The sequence below is a fragment of the Cajanus cajan genome, chromosome 2, assembly GCF_000230855.2.
Source record: "Cajanus cajan strain Asha chromosome 2, NIPB_CcT2T_4, whole genome shotgun sequence".
Classification (NCBI taxonomy): domain Eukaryota; kingdom Viridiplantae; phylum Streptophyta; class Magnoliopsida; order Fabales; family Fabaceae; genus Cajanus; species Cajanus cajan.
The window spans coordinates 8233056-8252500 of record NC_138518.1 but is presented as its reverse complement, the minus strand read 5'-3'; the positions used below and the strand labels follow the sequence as shown (position 1 = coordinate 8252500).

The window sequence follows — 19445 nt, the reverse complement described above, 5'->3', positions numbered from 1 at the left end:
CCGTCTAAATAGCCACCTCACTAAGAACCACATTGGATGGAAGTCAGCGGTCAAACCAGAATTTAGTAGATTTACCATTTCCTATGTTTCATGCTATATTATGCACAACCTTGTCCCACACTTCACAAATTCCTCTCCAAAGGTTAGACGCTATTGATTTCTTATGGATCACCGAAATAATATCTTCTCCACACACATACTTAGACCGTACCACCTGAACCCAAAAGCTTATTAGGTTGGGAACATAGAGCCCAACAATTCTTCATCATAAATGATAGATTAACCTCACGTGCCTCCCTTAAACCTACACCTCCACCATCTTTAGGTTTACAAAGAGTTTTTAATGCAAGAGCATGGATACGTTGATTATAGCCATCCTTCCCCCAAATGAAAGATCTACTAGACTTATCAATATCGCCACACAAATCTTTAGGAAAGAAAACTGTTTGCATTGTATACGAAGGTAAAGCAACAAAGACCAATTTAGATAATGTAAGGCAACCTGCGAATGAGAGGGACTTAGTTTTCCAAGAGTTTAACCTTCTGTTGATATGATCCATTAATATTTGGAGTTTTTGTTTCCTCACATGCTCATGATGAAGTTGGACACCAAGATATTTACCCAAGTCACCAGTACGTTGGAAACCAAGTGAGAAACTTATTTCATTCTTTACATTCCATCCCACATTTTAGGAGAAGCAATCTCTCGTCTTTTCCTGACTCACCTTCATCTCCGAGCTGCTACAGAATGTCTCCAGGCAAGCTTTAATAATTTCAACTTGTTCTAAGGACGCTTCAGAGAAAACACTACTAGAAAATTGCAACATAGCAACCGAAATTAGCGACCAAAATTTATCAGTTTCTATTTAGCGATCGATTCTGAATAATCAAAATGATGACTGATTTAGCGACCAAAATAAGTCGTCGCTAGAAAATTGGTCACTATTTCGGTCGCTAGCTACTAAATTGTAAAAAACGTTATGAATGAATTAAATTCAGTCGCTAAATAAGAAATTTTGATTTTTTTAGCGACGGAATTGAATTTGGTCGCCAAATATTAGCTAAAACTAGCGACCGAATTCAATTCCGTCACTAAATATTAGTTAAAATTAGCAAGAGAATTGAATTTGGTCGCTAAATATTAGTTAAAATTAGCGATAGAATTGAATTTGGTCGCTAAATATTAGTTAAAATTAGCGACAAAATTGAATTCGGTCACTAAATAAGAAATTTTGATTTTTTTAGCGACAGAATTCGGTCGCTAAATATTAGTTAAAATTAGCGACGGAATTGAATTCGGCCGCTAAATATTAGTTAAAATTAGCGAAAGAATTGAATTAGGTCACTAAATATTAGTTAAAATTAGTGACGGAATTTTATTCAGTCGCTAAATAAAACTTAAAAAAAATATAAATTCCTAAGTGATGATAACATTGTTGTTGAGTATCAATCTCATTTTCTTTTTTGTAAGAACAAGACATTAATTTATAATAAAAAAATATTTATATGCACTTCTACATAATTAATACCAATAGTTATTTATGTGAAAAATATTTAGAGGTTTTTTTTACGATTGTATTTTTAGGCATTTTTTTAATTAGAGTATATGAATTTTTTAAAATTTATTATTATTTTGATCCATATTTATAATATATATTTCTAACTTATGATAACTTTATTTTTAAATAAATTTTTATATTTAAATTTTATTGATAGAAGAGATGTGATATCTTAAGGAAAAAAAAGAATTATAACATCCTCTCTCTTTCTAATAGGAAGAGTACAAATGTATTTTCTTAACTATTAGTACTTCTTTATTGTTGTATGATAAATTTGATTATTTTAAATTATTTAACTAGAATCTTATTAATAATTTACTATATAATTTTAATATTTTTGTATAACTAATATCTGATTTTAAACTTGATATGAAAATATTATGATATAACTAGATAAGATTTTAAATTAGTATTTTATTAATGGTTGATAATTAGAAAATAAAACAAGGATAAATACATTTTTTGAATTTTATATCTTAGATTTAAGATGAATAAATATATTAAGTTGATTAATAATTTATTTAAAATGTTAAGATCTAATTTATAAAAATAATATTTTAAAAGAGAAGGATTATAATAATATCAGTGTAACTTTTAATAAGTATTACATCGCTCAATAATTTTATATTAAATGTGAATTTTATAAATTCAACCGTTAGATTGAAAGTTTTTTACTCTTGGATCACTACAAAAAACTTGTATGTTTGCGGCGGTTTTTTAGTAAAAGCGACGGCGGTTTTAACCGCCGCAAACTTATATAACGACAGTTTGTAAACCGCCGTAATGCTGTGCGTCGCGACTACATTTTGCGGCGGTTTTTGAAACAGCCACACAAACAGCCGCAACATAATTGATAAAATTGCGGCGGTTATAAAATTGTCGCTATTTTAAAAACTGAAACTAGTTAAAAAGTAACGGCGGTTTTGGAAACCGCCGCAAATATAAACATGCATTTTAATTAACAATTTGTAGCAGTTTTTAACCGCCACAATTTATTTTGCGTCCAATTTATAATTAAATGTTTTTTTTATAATTACATTTTCAACCTATTTGTTTAAATTCTCATCTCAAACACGTGATCAAGATAAACTAAAACAAATGATGCAAATAAAAATGTCATTCATTAAATAAAGATATTAAATCCAAATTTTGTATCTTTCAAACATAGAAATGGTCTTTAAGTTTAAGAAACTTAGGTACATAAAAACAACAAAAATATAAAGATGGTTCTAAAAGCTCCTAACAAACTAAAATTGAAGCAAATTTCTAAATAGTCCCTCATGGTGATCCTCCATTATCCTCAAGAACATGGCTAGACTGAGAAGAACGTCTCAAATCTACTGGAGATTTCAATTCAGCTGCCTGAAATTATAATAATAACAAATTAGATTTGAACTTTTACTTGGACAATAAAATCTACAATTTTTTAAAGACTTTATTTGATACCTGATTTCCTTTAACAATTTGCATAAGGAAAACTAATTGTAAAATGGATGGTATTCATCGAAAAAGGAGCTGGGAACTTTCCCATATGATCTCCTAATAGACTTTTATTATATCTGTTCAAAACAGTTCAGAATAAGAAAAAAAGAAAAAAGTATTTGCATCACAAACACTAAACTGGGTAAACTAGGAACTTACATGGTCAAAAATAGGCTGAACATGTACCACATAAGTATCAAAGCTCAGGCACAAAACTGGGTAAACTAGGAACTTACATGGTCAAAAATAGGCTGAACGTCCAACAACATAAGTACACTTTGGCGCATAACACAGCTAGTGCATGGACCGTTGTTCAGGCACAAAACTCACCTCTTTATATTGATATTTTAAGATTTATGGGCATCAATCAAAATTTCTACAAATAAATATCACTGTTTCTAAATGATTGAATGATGCTTTTAGACAAACTTACATGGCCATCATATTTGTGTGCGCGAAGAAAAGCAAGGAGAGGTTCCAAACTTTCTTTGTTACGAAACATGAATGATGATAGATGACGGTTGAGAAATTGAACCCCATTACCAATAGAGGATGATCGAGTTGGTCCAGGGAATGTTGCATTAAATGGCTCAAAATCTACTTCAAGCATGTTTTTGCCATTGCACCTGGATCAAATTTTCAAAAATCATCATGTAATAATTTCATTTCTCCGTGAAGCCAAACTGAAACCATAGAATGCCACACAATTCATTTATTTCATTCAACACTTTGGGGGATGGTAAAGAATAAATTCAAAAAGTAGTGCAGAAAATAATTCACATAACAAAGATAACCCTTACTCTCCATCTACAAGTTCTTCTTTGAATCGTAGATATTCTGCAACACTCAGATTATCCACATTGAGTTCAAATGCATTAACACGAGCATACTCCCAAACACCAGGTCTTGGACGCAAAGCCATTGACACAAAAGGAGGTATAACTATGGCTTCCTGTGGCAACAACAGGAACAAAAGCTTTTTAAAAATTGCAATGACAAGGAAAACTCGAGAAAATTTAACTATTGTATGTCATTTATCAAAGCTATAACTTACGAAAATATACTTAGCTAACCTTTGCAGATTCTAGCTCTTTGACAAAGGGGCTATCTTTGAGTTTCCACATCCCTTCATCCTCTTCAAGAATCTTTTCTACCTCGTGCCTCAGGTCATGTGATTGTAGTATTCCTTTGCCCCCAGCAACATACCTTTGCAACAAAAATAGTAGTTATTATCACACACATACTTATCATTCACGAAGAATCTAAGAATACCCGGTTGCCAAAATCACAACTCTAACTTTCACCTGGAGAGAAGAGAGATCAACTCGTTGCGGTGACTAGAGAGGGTGTCTTGCACCCTCTCTCTCACGCCAGAAGCTTTATCGAATCTAGAAGAGAACATGATCAACTGGAAAAGGCAAAAACAGTGTGAAGCATTAGAAAAAAGAGAACATGATCAACTGGAAATGATCAACTCACCTCTTTATTTCAGTCCAAAAGAAGAACCAGCTCCAGAGCACTTCGATAGCCACTCTATAATTAATTCGGCTTGGATTAAACTGAAGACTAGAACTTTACTTATAAAAGTACAAGTCAAAATTTTCATAGCAGATGATTAAATCTACCCATAATTAAATTCAAACAAAACCATATTAGAAAACCAATTACTGAGAAAACATAGAGTAAAAATAACAATTCTTCAAATTTAGATTGAAATTGATTCAAACAGCAACAACTAAAAAAAATAATTATAGACATAAATTTAGGAGAAACAAAATTAAAAGATTTGATTAATTAGCAAACGCATCAACTAAAAGGCCATCAAAAGAGAGTAAAAGAATATTCAACAAAAAATAAAAAAGGAAAACAATGTACTCGAACAGAAATTTCCAATAAATGCATGACCAGAGTAACTATGTACCTTCCCATTTTGTGGATCCACTAGCAGTCCATCTATGTTATCTTCAACAACAGTCATAAGCTTACGATCTGGACTGATTGATGTGTGCTACATTAAGAGAAAATAGTTAAGAATCAGGGCAGTATATATAATAAATTTTTAAAAATATATTAAAAAAATCTAATCAAAACATCATTCTCTTGGATTTAGAAATGACGTAGAAAAAATAATAGTTGATAAAAAATGTCATAAAAATTCTAATTATCCAAACTTTCCAAAGAATACGAGTGACAGAAGAACGACGAGGCGCAGCGGCGAAGAGTAGCGGCAGCAACGGCGACGAGTAGCGGCAACAACGACAAGGCGCAGCGGCGACAAGGCACAGGGGCGACGAGGCACAGCGGTGACGACGCGCAGTGGTGACGTACGCGCAGTGGCGACATCGCGACGAGCGCAGCGGCAGGCTAGAGGCATGACGCTTGAGCAGCAGAGGCGTGACCGTGAGCGAGAGAGAATAAGAAGAATGGAGCGAGAGAGAGGGGGATTATGTTGTTTAGGGTTACGTTTCTGATGTGAGGGGAGGGAACATTTCACTTATGGTGAAATTTTTAACTTACCTGCGGCGGTTCTATAATAATCGCCGAAAAAAAATTGAAAATTGCGTTTGTTATGTTAAACCGCCATAAGTTTAATGTTTTTAGACAAAATTTAAAAAACGCAGACGGTTCTTTAAAACTGCCGCAAATTATGCGACGTTATTTCTTTTATTTGGTGTAGTGGATCATATATACAAAATTTTATATAAATTCAAGATGATTTGATACTTCATTCTTGTAAAACAAAATTGACGTAATATATACATTTCAAATAAAATATGAGCACTTTGATTACTTTCAAGTTGTTCAATTTTAACAAAACTTGATATAAACATATAAAGTGATATGAACTTTCAATCTAACGATTGGATTTACAAAATTCACATTTAATATAAAGATATTTAGCGGTGTAATACTTAGTACAAGTTACACTGGTGTTATTATAACCCTTCTCATTTTAAAATATATAAATTATTACTTAAACTTTTAAATTTATAATAAAAAGTTTAAATTGTATCATAAAATTAATTTTAAATAGAAATAAGTAAATTGTTAATTGTAAAAGTAAGTATATATATAAATAAAGATTAATTAAATATAATATAATTATTATATATATTATTATATATTTATAACGGTCCGGATACACCAAAATGATAAGGATCCAAAGATAGTATAAGTATGAGATTAGATAGTTGAGGATGACTTAAATGAATTAATTTGTACTACTTATACTAACAACATGCATCTACTTTTCGGTAGGTTATCTCATCAGAACTTCACAGTTAAGCGTGCTTGACTTAGAGTAATATAGGGATGGGTGTCATTCTGGAAAGTTTCCAGAAATTGTGTAATTAAGGACAAAACATGCTAAAAAGTTAAGTATTGTGAAATAAAATTCTTAAGAGGCCAAATATGAGTGGTTCGTAGCGACCAAATTTACGACGTCTATAAAATTTAATAAAATAAAAAATAAATATTTAGCGACCAATTTAGTAACTGATTTATTCGGTCACTAATTTGGTCCCATACACTTCAGCGACCAAAATCACTGCAACTATTTTGCGACCGAAAACTTTTCCGTCGCTAAAAAACAACCAAAAATTTTTTCGTCGTTAAATAGCTTAGCAACCAGGGTTTTAGCGACTGATTAAATTCGGTCACTAATTCCGTCGCTAAGGTAAATAGCGACCGATTTTAGAAATTTAGCGACCGATTTTGGCGGTCGCTGTGACACCCTTACTACCCAACACATATATAAATATTAATCATGTAAATAAACTAAAGAATAAAATTTTTCAACGTTGGTAAAAGGGTTCACATAAAACTTCATAACTCTTCTTTCTAAAATAACTAGAAATAAAACTTGGAAGGTAAAATTTAAGAGTTACAAATTGTTTTCAAAAGACAATGTATAACTCCAAATACATATAAAAATCTATATCCTAGAATTCTCTGCCCCGATGTCACAATATCAGAGCACACCCACAATTCAACTGTTGGCATCCTAGATGCTACTCAAAGCCGGATCTTCCTCACCTAAAACATCCACAATTTATACGGTGAGAAAAGAAAATATCTATATGCAAAATACATACAACCACATCATAATGAAATCTCATCATAATTCATATATATACAAGCATGTATCATAATTTATCAATCCATCACAATCCACACAATTTTACGATTAACAATATCATTTCCACATCCATAATTCAAGCCAATCTTACAATTAACACTATGTCAAGACCTCGCCACATCTGACACAAGTGATACGGGTTAATTTCCTCACTCAACCCACACCATACCAGGGTTCGTATCATCCCTGATCATCCAGGAGTACGCTCGTCCCTAGAGCATGAGTGTGAGGATCCACAATCACATTACAATCCATACAATCTCTTGCAATTAACCCTATGTCAGGGCTTCCATAATCGACATAAGTGGTGTGTGTTAACTGTCTTACTCATCCCACACCATGCTAGGGTCACGCCCTCCCTGTAGCACCACTTACCCAGGGGTCGTGCCATCCCTAGTCATTAGTGTGAGGAAACACATCGCAATCACATTCTTAATCATGTCCATGCAACAACTCATCTCATATCACGATTCCATATCACATACACAATTCCATATCACATACTCAACAGATAAGTCTAACAAAATAAAGGTTTACACATCCCTCAAGCAATTCATATCTAGATCATCAATTTTATCAAGTAATATAGCAATAACATTCATAAGTTAATATGATAATCAAATGAATTATCAATTTAATACAATCTTAACATAAAGAGTAAAACCCCCAATTGTTTCAAAACCTAGCTCACAGGCACTTTTCTACAATTTCGTTCTCTCTCCCAGATCATCATTCTTACAAATTATTGGCATATTTATAATCCTCAACACATACAGAATCGATCATCAATTCCTCAAACAGAAATCATCCAATTTTTCACAACCTAACTTACAAGCACTTTTCTATAATTTCGTTCTCTCTCCCAGAGCATCATTTTTACCAATTAATCATATATTCATACTCCTAAATTCATACAGAATCAAATAAGACTAATAATTCTCCAAACAGAAATAATTATAAAATTACTCATAATCTTAAGGGTTCTTCCTCTACCCAGTTCCCTCATGTAACTCTACATATAAATAATTCAATTTCCCCCCGTACCTGGATAAACAGCAGTTGAACTAAAACAGGAATCTCTTGGTCTCCTCCTCTAAATGCCCCTTGGTCTTCAGAGAGGAGAAGAGGGAAAGAAGAGAGAACAGAAAATAATAGGAAGAGAGAATGAGAGATGTGTGAAAATGAGAGGCGAGGCCTCCTATTTATAGGAATCTGCCTCACTAACCCGGAACGGCCCGTTCCAAAAGTGGAACGGCCGTTCTGGACCCTCCAGAACTACGCAAAAATCTCAACTGGAACGGCCCGTTCCAAAATCGGAACGGCCTGTTCTCAATCCCAGCCGAATGGCCCGTGCCACTTCCAGAACGGCCAGTTCTCCAAACCAGAACGGCGCGTTCTCCAACTGGAATGGCCCGTTCTCAACTACGTTTTTTAGGCAAATTCTTTATTCCGGAACAGCCCGTTTCACTTTTGAAACGGCCCATTCCGGGCAACGAATTGGGCCCACGGCCCAGTGAAAATTAGGCTGTTACAATACTCCCCTCCTTTAAGAAATTTCATCCCCGAAATTTTTGCAATGGTAGACTCCTCGCTTCTTACTTTCTAATTCTTATGCAACCTCACTACCTTATTGATGTACTACTCTATCAATTTCAGCAAGGAATTTCTATTATCAATAAGGGTAAGACAAGTAAACTTGGCGAGTCTATCCACTATAACCCAAAGAGAATCAATCTCTCAAGCGTCTTAGACAACCTACAATAAGGTCTATCCACTCACCATCTCATTTCCAAAATGAGACGTCTAAGTGCTACAAAAATTCTTAAAGACTTCTAGCATACTAAACACGAGTATACAATTTCTCTACTCATCTCTTCACCTTAGGCCACCATGCTTCCGCTACACCACTCTAATACATCCTCCTAAGGTCTCGATACATCTCATTAGCTCCTAAATATATGTTAAGAGTATTGTTATGTCCTTCCTCTAAAATCATCTTTCTTAATTCAAGGTTACTAAGTACCCAAGTTTGTTCTTGCACCTCAAAACAACGTCGATTTCTACTCAGAAATGATTATCTATACTTCTACCAATCTTCTCCACTTGGTTCTCTAAGAAAGGATCTGGCTCCTAGGCTTCTCTAATTTCATCCATTGATTCACTAGTCACTTTCAACATAATCAATTCAATGCTCCCAAGGATAATCTCACTCACCAAGCATAAGTCTCAAAATTCTTCAATCAAATCCAACCCTTAAATCATCAAAATGATATACCAGAGGTCATCATAATCCAGGCATCTACCACAATATTGGTTTTACTTCTATGATCATCTCTAAAGATTAAGCACCTTAGCGTAAGTTCACTAGGTATACATATCAGATGTCTAATTTCACCATTCCATCTACACCCAAGTTAAACTCTTATCCATCACCTTATCCTATAGCCTCATATCTTGTCACCAAAATTATGCTTCTCCAATTTCCTTCAACAATCTATTCGTTACTCAAGTCATACTTAGTCTTACACTACTAAGGGTAACCTTATAAGCCAAACTTAAATCTCTAATTTGAGCCAAAAGGATTCATCTCTCTAATCATAAGGGAAGATAAATATAAAAGTTTCCTACACAAAACATCGGTCACCACAATGGCTTTACTCAATTAACAACTAATTTTGAAATATTAGTCCTCCAGAAATTAAACTATCTCTTTTGTCACATAATTAACTCCTTCAGTCAACAGATAATTAAGGCTCTAACGATCAATAAATACCTCAAGCTTAGAATCATATAGGCAGTGTCTCTAAGTGTCTCTAAATATTACAACTGCTAACTTAAAATCATAGGTAAGGTAATTCCTCTAATGAGTTTTCAATTGCCTAGAATCACAAGCTACTACCTTTCCTTCTTGCATCAATACTCCGCTCAAACCTATCTTAGAAACATCAACCCATACCACAAAAGGCTTACTAAGATCGGCCAATGCTCACACTAGTGCACTAGTCGATCTTTCCTTAAGAATTTGGAAACTACTCTCACACTTACTATCTCACACAAAAATAACACTCTTCTTACTCAATATGTTCAAAGGTAATGCTATCTTAGAAAGTTACTCAATAAATATCCAACAACAATGAGCTAATCCAAGAAACTCATAACCTCGCTAATAGACTCATGTATCTCTCACTTAAGCACAAATTCTATCTTAGATAGATTTACGTTATACCTCCGCAAGAAATTACATGGCCTAGAACACTCACCTCATACAGTCAAAAATCATACTTAGATAATCTATCCTAAATTTATCTTGGATATATCTTCACACTTAACTCTTAATATGATGATATCACATCCTAAGGTCAATCTCATTAATACACAAACATCCACTAATTGATCCATAAAGTCATCTATCCTCATATCAACATACATGCATATCAAATCATATTAGAATACCTACTATAAACCTTCATATATATCATCCTTAAGCATGTACGAATCAATCATCGTTTACACCATATAGCATGTACATGAACCAACCTTACCACATAGTATCATATCATCTTAAACAACCTCTCAATGACCAAACCTCAAAACATCATATCCAAATTTATTTTTATCCTTGCTATGCCTAACAACTCAAAAACATCATGACAGCATATACCTACCTTCAACAACTGTCAAAGCAAATGACACACAGAAAGTTGTACTCATCCCAATGATCTCAAACCTATCTCAAAAGAAAGCTAAGAGAATGAGCTACAACTCTTATGAAGACAAGATTCTAAAAAGATCATCTTCTTAGCTAAAAAATTTCACAAACTGCAGTAGATATATTTGGCGCTTACAGCTAGACCTTTGATCACTAAAGTAGCTATAATTGGAGTTCTAGACCTCCGTTTTACCTGATTCTAGTTCCATTGGAAAGATAATATCCAAAGCCACAACTTTCATGAAGACCACAAAATCTAATTCTGTCAATATGATACTCATACTGGCACAACGAAATTTCAACGAAAATATTCCCCATATCATACAGCAATAGTGTACTAACATTTCACAAAATACCTCAACCATTCCAAACTCACTCCTTTCCACCTTAAACTCATATTCAAGCTTTCCATTACAATACTAGACCAAAACAACTCACATATTAAGTGCAATGAACTTAGAGGATAAAATTCACATACTACCTAAACCATAAAAGGTTAACATGCAAGCACCAATACTCAAGGAACGTTCCAATCTCTCATCAAAATATCAAAACTCCAATTCTCAGATACAACCTCCTTGGATTCAATCGCTACTACTATAGATTCCTAAATTTCATTAACCGTAAACCCTTGACAAATCAATGTCTCACCCAAATCTAAGGTCTCAATAATTTCTAGTTGATTATCAAGGCTTTGTCCGTACTATTGGTACATATGCTCACCATACGAGTGATACTACTCAACTACTACTTCTTACGTAAGCAAGAAGTATCAAACAAATAAGCAATCATCCGAATAACAAAGAGCAATCAAAAATAGCATCATCAAATTATATCATGTCTATCAGGCAAATCCTGAGAACACAATGCACACAAATAAATAAACAACAACATAATCAATCATCACATTAGCACATCAATAAGTTCAACAATCAACTCATCACATTATTAATCTACCAAACAAGCATAGTAGACTCATAACTCACGGCCGATTGGATCGACCTGCTCTGATACCACTAAATGTGACACCCTTACTACCCCAACACATATATAAATATTAATCATGTAAATAAACTAAAGAATAAAATTTTTTAACGTTGGTAAAAGGGTTCACATAAAACTCCATAACTCTTCTTTCTAAAATAACTAGAAATAAAACTTGGAAGGTAAAATTTAAGAGTTACAAATTGTTTTCAAAAGACAATGTATAACTCCAAATACATATAAAAATCTATATCCTAGAATTCTCTGCCCCGATGTCACAATATCAGAGCACACCCACAATTCAACTGTTGGCATCCTAGATGCCACTCAAAGCTGAATCTTCTTCACCTAAAACATCCACAATTTATACGGTGAGAAAAGAAAATATCTATATGCAAAGTACATACAACCAAATCATAATGAAATCTCATCATAATTCATATATATACAATCCATCACAATCCACACAATTTTACGATTAACAATATCGTTTCCACATCCATAATTCAAGCCAATCTTACAATTAACACTATGCCAAGACCTCGCCACATCTGACACAAGCGATACGGGTTAATTGCCTCACTTAACCCACACCATACCAGGGTTCGTATCATCCCTGATCATCCAGGAGTATGCTCGTCCCTAAAGCATGAGTGTGAGGATCCATAATCACATTACAATCCATACAATCTCTTGCAATTAACCCTATGTCAGGGCTGCCATAATCGACATAAGTGGTGTGTGTTAACTGTCTTACTCATCCCACACCATGCTAGGGTCACGCCCTCCCTGTAGCACTACTTACCCAGGGGTCGATGTGCCATCCCTAGTCATTAGTGTGAGGAAACACATCGCAATCACATTCTTAATCATGTCCATACAACATCTCATCTCATATCACGATTCCATATCACATACACAATTCCATATCACATACTCAACAGATAAGTCTAACAAAATAAAGGTTTACACATCCCTCAAGCAATTCATATCTAGATCATCAATTTTATCAAGTAATATAGCAATAACATTCATAAGTTAATATGATAATCAATGGAATTATCAATTTAATACAATCTTAACATAAATAGTAAAACCCCCAATTGTTCCAAAACCTAGCTCACAGGCACTTTTCTACAATTTCGTTCTCTCTCCCAGATCATCATTCTTACAAATTATTGGCATATTTATAATCCTCAACACATACAGAATCGATCATCAATTCCTCAAACAGAAATCATCTAATTTTTCACAACCTAACTTACAAGCACTTTTCTATAATTTCGTTCTCTCTCCCAGAGCATCATTTTTACCAATTAATCATATATTCATACTCCTAAATTCATACAGAATCAAATAAGACTAATAATTCTCCAAACAGAAATAATTATAAAATTACTCATAATCTTAAGGGTTCTTCCTCTACCCAGTTTCCTCATGTAACTCTACATATAAATAATTTCATTTCTCCCCGTACCTGGATAAATAGCAGTTGAACTAAAACAGGAATCTCTTGGTCTCCTCCTCTAAATGCCCCTTGGTCTTCAGAGAGGAGAAGAGGGAAAGAAGAGAGAACAGAAGATAATAGGAAGAGAGAATGAGAGATGTGTGAAAATGATTCCTTGCATAGCACGAAAATATATGGGGACAAGGGATCCCCTTGTCTGATGCCACGGGATGGATTAAAATCCTCTAATGCCTCCTCATTCTATAGAACTTGCATAGACAGAGAAGAGATATACAATACCATATTAACTCAATCATTTTTTGCGAGAGTCCAATATCGGATCAAGTTTGTCTAATGAAATCCCAATTTAATCTATCATGAGCCTTTTCTAGATAAATCTTTATGGCCATCCATCATAACGTTATTTGCAATGTGAAATTTTGAAAGATTGTAATTAGTTTTGTACAGGCTTGGGTTTATCACAACAAATGAGGTATTTTGGTTTAAAATGTAATGGTAAATTTTAAAAAATAAATCATAACGTCATTTGCAATGTGAAATTTTGGAAGATTGTAATCAGGCTTGTACAGACTCGGGTTTATCACAACAAATTAAATATTTGGTTTAAAATTACTAAGGTAATATACTTTTAAAGAAAATTGTTGGGTGGAAGTTCACTTTGTATTTATTTTCACAATTTTGACTGTTTAAAAATAACAATTTTTGATGGTGAAAAATGGAAACCAAACACGTAGATGAATTAATATAGAGCCATTTTAACTTAATTAATAGTTTTAAATTTAAATTTTAAAAAATTATATTAAACATTTAAATTAAAGTTTTGTGTTGTACATAATAATTTAGTCTTACTCCAACAAGATTGTCTCTTATTAAAAAAAAAAAATAGTTGTAGCCTTAGCTACAATAAGAAGAGGTCATTGGTCATCCTTACTAAACCAAACAGAGTTGTGGAAAATTGCATTGATAGTTCACATTGCCATAAATAGAAGCTTTTCCAGATTATGGGTGAATCAGATTCTTTGACACCAGCTATTAACCTTATTGTGTGAAAGGTTGCACTCAATCTCATCAGTATGCCCAACTGGTTTGTCTGATTCATGGGCTAGCTGCTTCTTCTAGGGTGGATTCTTAGGGCATGTTCTTCTAGAAGTCAACCAAGTGACTGATAGGTTGGCTTAGGTATTTATGATCTTGTTATATATCTTTGATTGGGTTCCGCCCATTTTATCTTTGGGGGTTATAGTTGATGTACCCTCAACTTACTTCTCTAGTGGGTTTTAATTTAGATTTTGTTGGAGTTAATTTGGCCCTTGTTTGCTAATAAAAAAGAACAACATAATAATAAAAACTACTACAAATTACTTATAGAGAAAAAAAAAGTCAACTATATAAATATTTAAAAACAAAAAACATATTTTCATAGTTTTACAAGTAAAATATCATTTAATAAAAATAAGAGGAAAACATTAGCTTGATCTCTCAAATGTTATTCTTTCTCTTAAATAATTTTTAATATAATATAAAATTTTATAAGTATTAAGTAATCTTTAAAATATAGAATATTTTTATAATTTAATTATTTAGTTAATATATTTTACTTATGTTCAAGGATTAATTTAAAGTATTTTTTAATTTAAATAAATATATAGCATATTTTTAAGAGTTAATTACTTATACACTATCAGTATAAAGTTTTTTTACACTAACAACCAATCATATCTTTTAATAGTACCATGTCATTTACTTTTAATAGTGACATGACACTATTAAAAGATATGATTGGTTACCAGTGTAAAAAAACTTTACACTGACAGTATATAGCCAATTAATTCTATTTTTAATGTTTAAGAAATTATTTTTATAACTTTAAATATTATGTAACAGTAAGAAGCTAAATTAACTTTGTGATTGTAATAACACAAAACTCACTCTCATAAGTCACATTGATGGATATTTATGTAAGAAAAATATTTCAAGAGGATCATTTTATATGCATTTAGAACACTAATTTAAATTAGACAACTACTTGTTAAAGGCGTGATTGATCAATGTTTGAGAGTTCTCTATGTATTATTAAAGTGTCTACAACCAAGAAACCAAATTTTCTTGTGCTTGATCACACACTCAAATATTCTAGGTTTTCAATAGGACAAACCTAAAGAGCAATTATTTATTTTCATGATGACAAAAGAGATCTAGGCATACTATTTAATTAACACTAAGCACCTCCTATCATAAGCCTCAAGGTTAATTAGCCCTACACTATTTTTCACACTAATTAGAATTAGATGTCCAAATTCCATTATATTTGATCACATTATCAGTGGATTTAAGTATTATTAGATGAATCATAATATTAGTCTGTTTTTTGCGAAACAAAATTCACAATTAATTGTAGCCCACAAAAATTTATAGGAAATTCTGACATTCTCCCACTTGGGCCAAATTAATTCTTTAGTTGGGAACTTTAAACGATTTTTGAAAATGACCCTCAAGATAATAACTCACACTGTGCCCACAAAATATACGATCTTAAGATACAACACCTAATTAAGACTCCATCCAAGAAAATTCATACAATATTGAACTATAACAACAATTATATCCCTTATCGGTGCAACACCTTGATTGATTACAAATATTACAAACTTTGTCAACTAGTCATCAATGTGGAGTGTAGTAAGAAAATGACATGTCAATGTGATCATACAACCACACTATCATTTTCTTTTTCAGTCCTCAATTTCTCTCCAATGCCTAAAAGCTTGAGGAATTACACGATTTACCACAAAACCATCATGTTTCAATGATACCTAGCTCTCAAATAAAATTATATCAGCTCTAATATGGCATCAACCATTGGCATGGTGGTTCTAATGACCGAATTTAAAATTTTATGCCTTAACTCCAACTTTGTGTCAAAAACCAGCAAGGTGGTCCCCATAACACTAAACTTAAAAATATCATGTCTCAACTCCAACATGATGTTGACCACTGACATAGCGATCCTAATGACATCAAGCTTAAAAATATTATCCTCAAGTCTAATTTGGTGTCATCCACTGACGTAGTTGTTTTAATGAGACTAAGTTTGGAAATATTATGTCTCAACTCCAACGTGGTGTCAACCATCAACATAAAGTCCTAATGATACTGAATTTAAAAATATTATGTCTTAGTTCCAACATGGTGACCCTAATGACACTAGGCTAAAATATTGTCATGTTTCATGTGTATATATGACAAGTTTATACTGAAAAAACATATTACATGAAAATGTCACTAAAATCCAAAATTAGAAGATTTATCCATACAGGAGAAGGCAAAACATATCTCATGCTTCCACTAACCAAGCAAATTATAATAACTCATAATGATTTTGTTGTCATTGCATCTAATAAAACCACATATGTTAAACGATTTTGGCAAGTGTATCAATCGTACAAGTAGTTAGTGAAAAGTATTTTGTTGTTTCTCCTAAGGACTTGTATAATACATGACAATCATTACAATTTACAACTAATTTTAAAAAAAAAAAAAGAATATTTCCATAATTTAAGTTTTGGTTTGTAAAGAAGTAAAATTATGCAAGAGAAATTAAAAATCTTTTTGGTATTTTATCAAATAGTTAGAACACGAATTAGATTAGAAAATGGTATGGAATGTTAATGTTGGGATTAGATTTTTTTGAACCTCACTCTCATGCATGTAATCACACAATCTTATTTCACATTTAATTTTAGTGACAACTCATTAGTTTACTCAAACCCTAATTCCTTAGAAGAGAGCCTAAGTTCCCTTATTAAGCATCAATTCCTTAACTACTTAACAAACAAACTTGCATTTATAGCAAGGGTTTAAGACAACTAGTGAGTCAAGTTCTATCCCTAGATACAAGTTTCATTAGGTATTTTGTTTCAATTTAAGATTACAAAAACTATTTTTCAATACCTAATGAATCAAATATCAAACTATGGTTGATCACTCCACAAAAATCATTAAAAGAAGAAACAAAATATTAACATTGAAATGGAAAGACATATATATGTATATATATATAAGGGTTCAAACAACACCGGTGTAACTTTTATTAAGTATTACACCGCTCAATAACTTTATCTTAAATGTGAATTTTATAAATCCAACTGTTAAATTGAAAGTTTTTTACTCTTAGATCATATATATAAAATTTTATATTAATCCAAGATGATTTGAAACTCCATTCTTATAAAACAAAATTGGCATAATATATACATTTTAAAATATAGTAAAATATGAATATTTTGATTACCTTCAAGTTATTGTTCAATTTTAACAAAATTTGATATAAACATATAAATTTATATGAAGTTATAATTCAATGGTTAGATTTATAAAATTCATATTTAATATAAAGTTATTGAGCGGTATAATATATGTCTTTCCATTTTAATGTTAATATTTTGTTTCTTCTTTTAATTATTGTTGTGGAGTGATCAGCCATAGTTTGATATTTGATTCATTAGGTATTGAAAAATATCTTTTGTAATCTTGAGAAAAACAAGTGAGTCTTTCTAATGTGTTTCACTCAAGGATTTTATTACCTCAATCTTCCTCAAGTTGTAGCCTCTTTGAGATGAATCCAATATGTCTCAATTATCCACTCATTTCCAAGTGTGATGACTTGAAAATGGACTAATTTCACCAAGACTTAACAACCATCAAGAGAATGTGGAGTCCAATAAAATCAAAACTAAAAATTCACAATTAGAAGAGGCTAAACTTAAATAGGAATTATTGTGACAAACTCAAAGAAAGACACAAAGCAACAATTAAGGGACAATTTCATCACTAGCACTCAAAGAAATAGTAATAGGAATGACTCTAGAGTTGATTAAAAATTCAAAACAAAATTTGTGCTATTATTTTGAGTATTTATAAATGTTTTTCCAGCCACTAGACAACAATTAAACCTCAAGAAAAATCACACAAAAAATTTTAAGGGCAAGTGCTTCTAATACTTCTTTGTTTTTCAATTTCCTTTTTCTAGCTTTTGCTTTCTTTTCTTTTTCTTTTGTTGCCTTCTTGGCTCTTTCTTTTCTTTTTTTTATACTAAATATGAGAACTTAAAAAAATATGCCAAACAATTATAAAAGAGGTTTCCAAGTGGTGGAGAAAAGAGGAATAAGAAGTGTATGTGTACAAGTAAAATTTCAATCACAATCGTTACTAGTTTTGCTACTAGTTTGTTCTTCTTTTTGTACACTTTTGATTTTCATTTTTGATACACTTCTTACTCTGTTTTGTTTTTTCAAAATAAGCACACAAAAGACACAAGGAATTTCTGACCTTAAATTGCTAAGAAACAATTTGTAACACCCCAGTTTTCAATAAAGTTATTATTATTATTATTATAATAATTATTATTATTATATGGTATTTGGTCATAATTATTTTAATAATTATAGAAGAATATTATTTTGTACGTTTTAAATAATTATTATTTTGGACAATTATTTTGTACGTATTAAATAAGTATTTTTTATTAGCATATTTAAATAAATATTTATATGTTTTAAGAGAAGGTTGATTTTATATGATATTTTGTTATTGAAATTATATTATTATATTTTGGGTCAGAAATATATTATTATTATAGAGGAAAAATATTTTATAATATACATGTATTTATTTTATTTAATTATTTTGAGGAAAAAAAGAAGTGGGTTAGAAGAGAAGGAAAATGGGTTGGGTTGACCCAGCCCAATGGATTAATTTTAAGGAGTCAGGTAGCGTTAACCCTATCTACCTCATTTGCGTTCTGAAGGGTTAGAAAAAAAAAAGGAGAAACAAAGAGCTCTAAGGAAGAGTACTCAGGAACGACCTTAGATCACACCTTTGTCTTCTGCTCATCCAGGTAAGGGGGGAGTGAGAAAACTCGCTCTGGGTGTGGGATTGTATGCTGGGTAGTGGGATTGGCCCCCAATCCTGTGTTTGCTGTATTTTTATGTATGCTCATGTATGAGGGGTTTCTCCCAATTGTATCTGTTTTGCTTATTATTTTTCTTATATGCAATTAATTGTATGACTTGAGATCTCTATGGGTTCCTATGGGAAACCCTATGA

At 32.1% G+C, this 19445-nt stretch overlaps 2 protein-coding genes across 2 annotated transcripts in view; one reads left to right on the top strand and one right to left on the bottom strand.

Moving 5' to 3' along the window:
• The window catches only part of LOC109797410 (UDP-glycosyltransferase 83A1), a 43291-nt gene that overhangs the window by 2619 nt on the left and 21227 nt on the right, over nucleotides 1-19445 (top strand). The window lies entirely within an intron of this gene.
• LOC145954133 (sucrose synthase 2-like) lies at nucleotides 3405-4578 on the bottom strand. The gene is made up of 5 exons (XM_083067880.1): nucleotides 4521-4578; nucleotides 4346-4449; nucleotides 4115-4247; nucleotides 3842-3993; nucleotides 3405-3667 (listed from the first exon to the last, which is right to left on the bottom strand). The coding sequence occupies exons 2-5, from the start codon at nucleotides 4441-4443 to the stop codon at nucleotides 3418-3420; spliced, it is 633 nt and encodes a 210-aa protein (XP_082924006.1). The 5' UTR covers nucleotides 4444-4449; nucleotides 4521-4578; the 3' UTR covers nucleotides 3405-3417.

Coding starts and splice junctions, on each gene's coding strand:
- LOC145954133 (XM_083067880.1), bottom strand. CDS start 4,443: ATGTTCTCTTCTAGATTCGATAAAGCTTCTGGCGTGAGAGAGAGGGTG. Junction 4,248..4,345: donor TTGATCTCTCTTCTCTCCAG/GTGAAAGTTAGA, acceptor TTTGTTGCAAAG/GTATGTTGCTGGGGGCAAAG. Junction 3,994..4,114: donor AAGAGCTAGAATCTGCAAAG/GTTAGCTAAGTA, acceptor TTGTTGCCACAG/GAAGCCATAGTTATACCTCC.